The 11,519-nt window shown below is 45.9% G+C and overlaps 1 protein-coding gene across 1 annotated transcript; it reads right to left on the reverse strand.

Moving 5' to 3' along the window:
* Positions 1-4,687: 4,687 nt before the first annotated feature.
* KRT5 (keratin 5) lies at positions 4,688-10,908 on the reverse strand. The gene is made up of 9 exons (XM_079774163.1): positions 10,255-10,908; positions 9,465-9,679; positions 8,656-8,716; positions 8,450-8,545; positions 7,707-7,871; positions 7,208-7,333; positions 6,693-6,913; positions 5,823-5,857; positions 4,688-5,348 (listed from the first exon to the last, which is right to left on the reverse strand). The coding sequence occupies exons 1-9, from the start codon at positions 10,831-10,833 to the stop codon at positions 5,002-5,004; spliced, it is 1,845 nt and encodes a 614-aa protein (XP_079630289.1). The 5' UTR covers positions 10,834-10,908; the 3' UTR covers positions 4,688-5,001.
* Positions 10,909-11,519: the final 611 nt, after the last annotated feature.

Raw genomic sequence — 11,519 nt, forward strand, 5'->3', positions numbered from 1 at the left:
CTCACTGTACTATGTCATTTTAAAAAATGTAGTTGGGTAAAACATATTCCAACAATTCTCTAGTGAGATACACAAGTACCTGACCTAAATAATGTAAATGATTGAATGGGGTGCAGCCTTATGGAATAATGCCTCACTACATTTGCCTTCTGGTGAAACTCTCTTTATTTCAGGAAAGGGATACATCTGGTTAATTGTGAATGTACTGCACGATTCCCTCAAATTCAGGTTGATTTGGAGTAAGTTATCTCAACATCATCTTATTCTTAGAGCATGAATATCCTAGAGAGCAAACGTGCCTCAGACAGTTTCCTCTGAGATTCCTTCGCATTGAGTGGCTACTTCCATCTGTTAATCCTTTATAATCTCACTTTTAGCCTAGGGTTGGAATTAGTAACAGGTCATTGATAACCTGGCACGAGTCTGTGAAATTAAAGTTGCAAAGGAGGCCTCAGGAGGATCTAATAAAGTTAACTTCCTTCCGATTTCCCTCCGGCCCTCCCTCAGCTGCTTCTGGGAAATAGTCTGGGCTTCTTGAAGAGACAGAAGAATACCCAATATGGCTAGGGAAGTTTGTACTCTGTGGTACAATCTAGATTCCATTCCCAATTCACTTCTTTCTTCCCCGTTTCTACTGTAGAAACTTGAAAAGTGAAATATTCTTTCTTTTAGAAAAATTTGGTTTCTAGATCTATAATGTACACACAGTGAAATGCACAGATCTACAGATCTTAAGTGCAGAGTTTAATCCATTTTGACAAATTTATGCACTTCTACAACTCACACAATATCAGGATATAGAGCACTTCCATTACTCTAGGGAATTCCTTTGTGTCCTTTCCCTTTAATCCCATTGCCCCAAGTAATCATTGTTTTGATTTTTTTTTCTCTCTTGGATTAATTTACTTTAGAACTTTATGTAAGTGGAATCATATAGCATATACTTTAATTTTGTGTGTGTGTGTGTGTGTGTGTGTGTGTCAGCAAAATGTTTTTGAGATTCATACAGATTGTTGTGATATTTGACAGTTCATTTTTTTATTGCTGAGTGATGTGCCATTGTATGACTATACCACAGTTTCTTTACCCATTCAGACTGGTGGATTCCTAAGGTATTTCCAGTTTGGGGTTACCTTATATGAAGCAGTTCTGAACATACTTGTGAACCTTTGTGTGAATGCATGTTTTCATTTTGTGCAAGTAAATACCTAGGAATAGAATTGCTGCATCAAGAGTAAATGTATGGTCAGCCCAGCCACAGGCAGGCACACACACACACACACACACACACACACACACACACACGTAAATGTTTATTAGTGTTTCCAATGGTTGTACTATTTTTAATAATAGAGTTTAATTTTTAGAGCTGTGTAGGTTCACAGCAAAATTGAGCAGAAAGTATAGAGACTAGAGAGTTCCCATATACTCACTCCCCACTCACACAATAGCCTCCCCCACTATCCACATCCCATAGCAGTGTCCATTTGTAACAATTGATAAATCCGTCCTATATAATTAAAGCCTAATATGCTAAGTGTCTGGTCATCCAGTCAGCCGTTCAACCAATCAAAGCATAATATGCTAATGATATGCTAAGGCCACTCAGCCACTCGCTATGACGTGCACTGACCACCAGGGGGAAGACGCTCCAACTGGTAGGTTAGCTTGCTGCTGGGGTCTGACTGATCAGGACTGAGTGAGACGAGCCGGACACACCCTGGGACCCACCTGCGGTCCCTCCCTGGCTGGACAACCTCCCGCATCCCTCCCTGGCCCCAGTCGTGCACCGGTGGGGTCCCTTGGCCTGGCCTGCACCCTCTCACAATTCAGGACCCCTTGGGGAATGTCAGAGAGTCAGTTTTGGCCTGATCCCGCAGGCCAGGCCAAGGGACCCCACTGGTGCATGAATTCGTGCACCAGGCCTCTAGTGCTGCTATAAACATCGTGTGTAGGTTTTTGTGTATATGCTAGAGGCCCGGTGCATGAAATTCATGCACTGAGGGGGGGACGGGTGGTCCCTCAGACCAGGACCCCTGGTCTGGCAGTCTAGGACCCCTCTGGCAGTCCAGGACCGCTCGGGGGATATCCACCTGCCGGCTTAGGCCCGCTCCTCAGGGGATCGGGCCTAAGCTGGCAGTCAGACACCCCTCTGGCAGCCTGGGAGCCCTTGGGGGATGTCCAAATAATGGCTAGCGCTGCCACCACCGCCGCTACACTGGCCAGCCATGAGCTGGCTTCTGGCTGAGCGGTGCTCCCCCTGTGGAAGCACACTGACCACCAGGGGGCAGCTTCTGTGTTGAGCAACTGCCCCCTGGTGGTCAGTGCACGTCATAGCGACCGTTTGTTCCCGGTCATTCCATGGTTAGGGTTAATTTGCATATTACCCTTTTATTATATAGGATAAGTTTTCAGCTCATTTGGGTAAATATTAAGAAGCATAATTGTTGGATTGTATGGTCAGAGTATGTTTAGTTTTGTAAGAAACTGCCAAATTGTCTTCAGCGTGGCTATACCATTTTGCATTCCCACCAGCAATGAATGAGAGCTCTTGCTTGACATCCTTGTCAGCATTTACTGTTGTCAGTTTGGGGTCTTCAGCTTTCTAATAGGTATGTAGTGCTCTCTTGCTGTTTTAACCTGCATGTCCCTGATGACTTACGATGTGGATCATCTTTTCATGTGGTTACTTGTCATCTGTGTATCTTCTTTGGACAAGTGTCTGTAGTGTTCGGCCTATTTTCTAATTGGGTTGCTAAGTTTTCTTATTGTTGAGTTTTAAATATTCTTTATATTTCATGTAACAGCCTTTTTATTGCATCTGTCATTTGCAAATATTTTCTCCCAGTCTGTAGCCTGACTTCTTATTCTTTTGACAGTGTCTTTTGCAGGGAAGATTCTCTATATTGTTTCATTGGCCCATTTTTCAGTCATTTCCTCAATACCACACTTTCTTAATTACTATATCTTTATAAAAAGTCTCAGTATCTGGAACTAAAAGAACTTTGTTCTTCTTTTTCAAGATTGTTTTTTCTGTTTTAGATCTTTTTATTTCCATATAAATCTTAGAATAGGCATATCAATTTTTATAAAATACTGGCCGAAATTTGATTGAAATTGCTTTGAGTCCATAGTTCAATTGGGAGAAACTGACATGTTTACAAATTAAGTTTTCCAATTCACACAGGTGGCATATACCTCTGTTTTTGTGTATGTGTTTTTCAGTTTTCTTTAGTCATTTCCAACAAGCTTTTGTGGTTTTCTATATATGTCTTTGGCTATACATTTATTTCTAGGTATACGATTTTTAAAAATATATTTTTTATTGATTTTAAAGAGGAAGGGAGAGGAAGGAAGAGAGAGAGAGAGAGAGAGAGAGAGAGAGAGAGAGAGAGAGAGAGAATATTTAAAACTCAACAATAAGAAAACTTAACAACCCAATTAGAAAATAGGCCGAACACTACAGACACTTGTCCAAAGGAGATACTCAGAAGAAACATCAATGTGAGAAAGAAACATTGATCAGTTGTCTTCTGGACGTGCCCTAACAGGGAATTGAACCAGTGATCTTTCAGTGCACAAGACGATGCTCAACCAACTGAGCCACTCATGTGGGAAAGATATTAGATACTTTCAATGCTACTGGAAATGGTACCTTAAATTTTATTTCCTAATTGTTTCTTGCTAGTATGCAGAAATACAATAGTTTTTGTTTTGGTTTCCTAGTTTTTATTTTCTATGTACATAATTATGTCATTAGTGAATAACTATAATTTGTTTTATTTCTTTCTAATTCTTAAGATGTTCATTTTTTTCGTCTTGTCTTATTTTACTGGCTATAATATCCAGTATAATGCTGAATAATTGTGATGATTATAGTTATCTTTGCTTCCTTTCTGATGTCAATGAGAAACTTGATCATTCACTATTAAGGATAATGCATGTTGTCTGGTTTGGGAAAGAGATGACAATTTGATTTATTTTATTCTGTTAAAGTTGTGCATTACATTATTTTTTGAAAATGTCCAACTAGCCTTACTGCACTAATGTTAGACATTTGAGGGCTTCTAAGCTCCGCTCCTCCCTCTCCTCTTCTACTGACATCTGAGAAAATGAATAAGAAAGCCTGAGTAATCCCTTCTTTGTGACTGGTGGGAACTTCAAACCTGGCCCCAACCCAACCACCATAAAAATTCCACTCTTGTCTCCTTTCCTGCTCTTTCCCAGCATATTTGGACCAGCTTGCTCTTTTCAGAAAGCTTTACTAGTATTATGAGAGTAATATACATTCAAGTAACAGTGTAAATTGGCATAAGTAAAATTTATATAAGGAATATGTTTTCTTCAGAACCCAAAAAGGCCCAAAAGATGTTAGTCCTGCTCTAATATTGTGGGTGCTGAAAAGATCAATAGCTGTTTCTTAACAACTCTACAGTCTGTCCAAATTGCAATACAATGGACACTCCCATTCATCCCCTCCAGAGAGTCCTTCATTCCTGAAGCGTTAGCAACCTCTTCTCATGCCTCCTGGAGCCTCTGGACCACTCAGGATGGCCACACCCCATTCTCCCTGTGAATCATCAAAGGAACCAATCATACCTGGACAGAGTGACCCTCAGGATTGTAGACTGAAAAAATAATTCGGCACAGCAATTTATATTATAAAAGCATTTTATTGAACACACTCTGAAGGCAGTCAGAACCAGAACAAAATTTTGGATTGGGGTGGGGTCTCTGTTTTGATGTTTTAGATACTGGAAAACTTTGGATTTTTCTCTCATCAAGGACCACGAAAGGCTGATTTGAAGAACATAGGATCTAGGAGATTAGAGACTAGGGATTGGGCCATTTAGGGAGCCAAAGACTGTGGTTCTGCCATAGGCTTGTTCTGAACTACACGTCAGCAAAAGAGAAATCTTGGCTTGGTAACCACCTAGAAGAGGCAGTCGCCAGGGGCCGGTTGCTGCCCTGGGGTGGCAGTGACTTGCAGTAAGCAGGCTCTTAACTCTTGAAGCTCTTCCGGGAGGAGGAGGTGGTGGAGACAAATTTAACGCTGGAGCTGCTGCCTCCTCCACCGCTGCTGCTGCCGCCAAGGCCCACCCCCAGGTTTCGGCCACTGCTCGAACTGAAGCCAGAGCTCCCCATACTGAGCCCACTGCCGAGGCCACTACCAAGACCTCCTCCAAAACCACCGCTACCACCAAGACCTCCACCGAAGCCACCACCAAGACCTCCACCGAGGCCGCCGCCAAGACCTCCACCGAGGCCGCCGCCCAGGCCACTGCCACCTCCATAGCCACCACCATAGCCACCTCCGTAGCCAGAGGAGACATTGCTGGTGACGACAGCTGCGGAGAAAGGAAGGAGAACTTGGTGAGACCAGTCTGCCAGATTGATCCTTCAAGTCCAAATTATTTGATCCTGCTAGTATAAGCACTGTACCTGGCCCCTTTACAGCATAGCAAATGAGCCCTAGGAGAACTTAGTCATTTACTTAAGGTCCCTAACAGGAAGTTGGTGAACATAGTAGACAAGGGATGGTGCTAAGTTCAGGGAGAGGGGGTAGGAGGGCTGGTGAAGGGGGGGACCATGGCAGGGGGGCAGGGTACAAGATGTGTAAGATACAGTCCTACCCTTTAAGAGATAAGACACAAGCCACATTGCTTCAAGTCTCAAAATGTATTCTGTCCCCTCCACTAAGTGTATGAAATAACCAATTATTGGGATGGGGAATATCTGGAATCCAGAAATAGCAAGATTCTGAGTTGGCACCAAACACTGCATATTATTATCACTGTTAATATTTGTTTAAAGTTACTTACAGATGTTGACTGGTCCAACTCCTTCTCCACTCAGTCTGAAAGGAAACAATTGAAATAAGAGTTAAAAACTCCTCCAAAGACAATACCCATAGTCATGTTTAAAGCTTGATCTATAAGCTGCCAGCCATATATGCAAAAAAAAAAAAAAAACAAACCCACAAAAAAAACCCACCAAAAACATACCCACAAAAAAACAAAAACAAAAACAAAAAAAAAACACTCACACCCTGCTTAAATTTAGAGAAAAATATAGCTCTCTGAAAGGACTTCCCAAAGAAAAGGACCTGGCCTAGAACCAGGTTATCAAAGGGAAAATTATAATTCACATTCTCCTCCACCCATTATATGAAAAGTATGACTGAGAGACTGTAGGAACTATGAAAATGTAGGAAGCAGATTTGCTTTGCAGGAGCTTGCATTCTGTGAGAGGACTTGGCATGGACAGAAATACTTCTACAAGGAAGTAGGCAGAGGGCAGTGTTAGAAGATTGAAGAAAACAGAGTAGCTTGAGAATCCAAAGGAAGGTGAATTTAACTTAGCTGGAGGAATCATGAAAGGCTTCCTGAAGGAAGAGGTACTTGAAAAATGGGGAAGACATTGATTGAGTTGCTTAATTGTTTGAAGGAGGGGCAGCATCTGAAAATACTGGTGGTGGGAATCGGGTTAGAAAAGTGAATTGGGACCCTTTTGTGTAGGTCAGCTGTATGCCCAGGTGTCAGATTGAATCCAGATTAATGATGGATAATTATCATGCACAAGATAGTGCTCACTGTGTGTGTGTGTGTTTTACGCGCTATCCTGGAGAAGAAACTCCACTTATCAAATGTGAGGCCATCCCGGGCTTGTAATGTTAGCCCTACGTTGCCCACCTGCACTCCTCGCCCTCCAGCAGCTTCCTGTAGGTGGCAATCTCCACATCCAGGGCCAGCTTGGTGTTCATGAGCTCCTGGTAGTCACGCAGCAGCCGGGCCATGTCCTGCTTGGCTTTCTGCAGGGCGTCCTCCAGTTCAGCCAGCTTGTTCCTGGCGTCCTTGAGGGCCATCTCCCCACGCTGCTCAGCTTCAGCGATGGCATTCTGCAGGTTGGCGCACTACACAGGGAAAGGAAGAAAAGTGGACACTTTAGTAGTGAGCTGGGCCTGTGGTGTCTCTTTCTGAGTTTCCAGAGAGAAGTCAGTACATTTATCCTGGTCATTGTAGATGGGAAAACATTGAAACGCTGGTTCTTGTTCCAGCTCTGTGTGTGTGCGTGCATGCGTGCCTCTGTGTGTGTGTGTGTGTGTGTGTGTGTGTGTGTGTGTGTGTGTGTGTGTTTAAAACAAGGAAAATGGGTCTCCCTTTCAGAGCTCAGGCCTCCTCATTGCCTTCTTTTGACCTCTCCCTACCTGCTTCTTGACGTTATCAATTTCCGCTCTCAGCCTCTGGATCATGCGGTTCATCTCGGAGATCTCATGCTTGGTGCTGCGGAGATCATCGCCGTGCCGACCAGCTGTCTGCTGCAGCTCCTCGTACTGGTGCCACCAGAAAAGAGAAAAAGTTCCATTTATATGAGGATGGAAACACTTTCCCAATGTTCACGGGCAGGAGCTACCAAGAGGTGGCAAGTGGTGGCGTTATCTGAGGCCTGGGGCTAGTTTCGACTTTATTGAGGTGGACCTGGTCTTAGATAATTTCCTCTTTAGTGCTTTTGCCCTCCTGGAGACACTGGTGTGAGATTCTCCTTAAGGTTCTTGAATTTTTGTGGCAAAGGCACACATGACTACTCTTATAACTCAACCCAAGAGTTTTCAGCAGGTCTCAGGAGACCTTAGCATATTGTTGTGGCCTGGAATCCCAGACACGAGTCCATCCCCTCACTCAGGATACATTCACCACAGCACTCACCTTGGTCTGGTACCAGGACTCGGCTTCTGTCCGGCTTCGGTTAGCAATGTCCTCATATTGGGCCTTGACCTCGGCAATGATGCTGTCCAGGTCCAGGGAGCGGTTGTTGTCCATGGACAGCACCACAGATGTGTCTGAGATGTGCGTGTGCATCTGGGACAGCTCCTGCAAGGAGACTTGGAGTCAGTCATCTGAATCTGTGTTATTTTATGTCAGGTCCATTCAAATATTCCACTCATTGTGGTACATTAAATTGAGAAAAAATAATAACCACCTACATCAAACATTTAGTTATGTTAATAATCCAAACCATCATTAAATCTATTTTGAAAAACTAACCGCTCTGAACCTCCAAGAAATTCCTACTGTGTAACCTCTCAGATGTGAGTTATGACCCATCTTCTTGGGTCAGAACTTATTTTAAAAGAATCTAGTTGACTTGTCTGCCACACTGGGACAAACTAGAGAGGGGAGGTTTGGGAAAGGAATACTGTGCCTATAACTCACTCTAGGCCCCACTCGGCAAAATGATGGCTGAAGAATTTGCTTTAAATTTGGCTTTTTTTTTTTTTTTTAAGGATTGGCTTTATAAGTAATAGTGTGAATAGTGCTAAAGGGATAGGAAGGACAAGGGTGTGTCCACAGCTTCAGAGCCACTGAAAGTCACTTAATCTGGATACCCTAATCCCTGGTGGTGATCCAGTGACCATCTTTCTGGGGCCCAAGTAGGGGGCATTTCTTACCGCCTCAAAGAACATCTTCAAGAAGTTGATCTCATCCATCAGTGCATCGACCTTGGCCTCCAGCTCCACCTTGCTCATGTAGGCGGCGTCCACATCCTAGAAATACAGGGATGGTTGGCACTACACCCGATTTCCACCCTGACTTAAATTAATGCCACCCTAAGAGAGCATAGCCACAAGCAACAGGTTCTCTTCTACCCACGCACCTTTTTCAGCATCACAAACTCATTCTCAGCAGTGGTGCGCTTGTTGATTTCATCTTCATACCTGGGGGTAAAGGAAATGGAAGGCTTATTAGAAGATGAGGGGCAGGTGAAGCCTAGGGTCTTTATTGCAGAAAGTCAACTGTGAGCCTGCTTTCCCACTGGAAAGGGGCTCTCTCCTCACATCATGGAAGCAGGGAGGGAGGGGGCACTGGTAGTGTGACCCCCTGGGAAAGGTCCTTACTCATTAGGATCCCATTTCCTTTTTAACTGCCCACCAGAGAGTTATTCTATTATTGCTGTAATTCAGTTGCTTGAAGAATATGCTTATAGGAACCTGTGCTGTTTCTTCCCAACTCTACATCTAGTCAATTTCCCTAACGCTTTTTTCAGTTTTCACAGTCTTAAGACAACAACAACAAACAACTAGCAGCATGGGGACTAAAAAAATTACTGGAGCCATCAAGGTGAGTTGTGTCATCATTTCTTGCATTGGAGGTAATCCATCACACAGCCCATGGTGTGTACTGTGAGTGTATTGGGGAGGAAAGCCCCAAAGAGCAGGAATTACACTGTTTGCTATTTCCCCAGGGGCATTAAGCTTGTTGCTCTGGCCAGTGGCTAAGTGCCTTGCATAGGGACTGAGTTTGGGGCTGGAACTTTCTAGACATGGACCTGGATTTTATTTCAGTACTTCAGGTGTCCATGGAAGGCATACGTGCCTAGCCCGTGGGGAAGGCATAAGCGGTAATCTGGTTATCAAGTACATCTGGTGCCAAGAAGACATTAGTCTCCACTCCACCCCATCTCACTTGTTCTTGAAGTCCTCCACCAGGTCCTGCATGTTCCTCAGCTCTGAGTCCAGGCGGCCCCTCTCCCCCAGGACACCATCCAGCTGTCTCCTGAGGTTGTTGATGTACTGCTCAAACAAAGGCTCCAGGTTCTGCCTCACGGTCTTGGTGCCCTGCTCCTGCAGCAGGGTCCACTTGGTGTCCAGGACCTTGTTCTGCTGCTCCAGGAAGCGCACCTGGAAGGCACAGAGTCTGAAGATGGAGAAACCTGGATTTCATGTCTCAGTGATCATCACCAGCTTCTCTCCCTTCTCATGCTCTCCTCCTAAACCTCTCCCATGTGCAGTCCCTGGCGCTGGGCCCTAGGAGGGGAGGCAGAGTGAAGCACCTAACCTCACTCTCATGGGGAGACAGGGCACTTATCCAGGGCACAGATCGCACTGGGTATGGCTGGGCAGAGTGGGGTCCAGTGTAGTGGTGGCTGTGAAGGCACTCGGGCTACTGCTCGATGAACTCATCCACCTTTCTATGCAAGCAGCCCCATTCCATGAAGCACAGAATTCCTTTCTTTGCCCAACAGTAATCAAGGAGCCCACATGGGGTAATTAAACAGGAAGAACTAAGACCCTGTCTTCAAAGCTGTCAGTCTAGTTAGGAAAGTGAGCCACAACTCTGAGACAGAAACAAGTAGAAACACATTAACTGCCAACTAGGAGGGTATTTGCACAAAGTCAGAAGTTGTTCCTCTTCCTACGTTCTTTGGTATTTGCTCTACACTCATAGTGGTTTTTCACAAAGGATCAGGTCCTACCTTGTCGATGAAGGAGGCAAACTTGTTGTTGAGGGTCTTGATCTGCTCCCGCTCCTCAGTCCGCACTCGCTGGATGGTGGGGTCGATTTGTAGGTTAAGGGGAGTCAGGAGACTCTGGTTGATAGTGACCTCTTGGATGCCTCCAGGGGGACAGACGGGGAAGCCAGCACCCCCATAGCCACCTCCAAGGCCAGCGCCTCCCATGAACCCATAGCCACCGCCTCCACCGAGCCCAAAGCCACCACCAGATCCACCGCCTAAACCAAATCCGCTCCCAGCTCCACCTCCAAAGCCATAGCCACCTCCAACACTGGCACCAAATCGGTTTCTAAAGCCACCGCCACTACTGCTCATGGAGATCCTCTTGGAGCCCCCCAGGTTGTAGAGGCTCCGGCTGCCATAGCCTCCTGCTCCACCAGCACCCCGAATGCTGACCCTGCCAAAGCCACCACCACCACCACCCCCGGATCGGGACACAGAGGTGAAACTGGTGCGAGAGACAGACGGGGTGATGGCAGAGGCGGCGCTGAAGCTGCGGCTGCCCCCACTCCGGAAGGACACACTTGACTGGCGAGACATGATGGCTTGTTCCTGGAGGAGCAAGACGATAGGGCACTAGAGGCTGGAATGTGCTGGAGAGAATAGAGCTCAGCAGGATGCAGAAGGTGGCTCTGCTACCTGGACCTGCACTCCCCCTTTTATACTAGAACAGGGCTGGGCGGGACAGTTGTTGAGCTGTGAAATGATTAAGTGGGCTGGGCACGCCTGGGGGGCAGCTGTGAGCTCACCGTCACACCTGCACATGGTGCGGGGTGCAAACGCAGTCTTCCTGGCAGGCTCCGCTCAGTTAGGAATAACCCTGCCTTGCAGCACTGATGCCTTGGCAGCAAGTTGCACTTCCCCTTGGTGGCCCAGGGCTGGGAGCAGCCCAAGACAGATGCCAGGAAGCAAGGGGGCACTTGGCCAATGTCCCGAGGGATCCTTACAGGACCAGGGGCGTTGTCAGCCATCCCAGGACACTATGCACGGTCCGTGAGTGGCGGACAAAGTGAGTCCCCACTTGCAGTAATCTGCCCTTCTCACTCTCCCAGACAGGAGGTTGCTGCAAGGATTTTCAGCACTTGGCAGGCACCTATGCATAGCCTGATATCTCAGCTATAAGCCGGAGGAAAATAGATCTATTCTTTGCTGCAGAACGTCCGTTCTTGGGGGAGGCACAGTCATCCCTGAGCCCAGGGGAAGATTCTCCTGCAAGGTTCGGGCCA

The sequence above is a fragment of the Cnephaeus nilssonii genome (assembly GCF_951640355.1).
Source record: "Cnephaeus nilssonii genome assembly, chromosome: 6".
Classification (NCBI taxonomy): Eukaryota; Metazoa; Chordata; class Mammalia; order Chiroptera; family Vespertilionidae; genus Cnephaeus; species Cnephaeus nilssonii.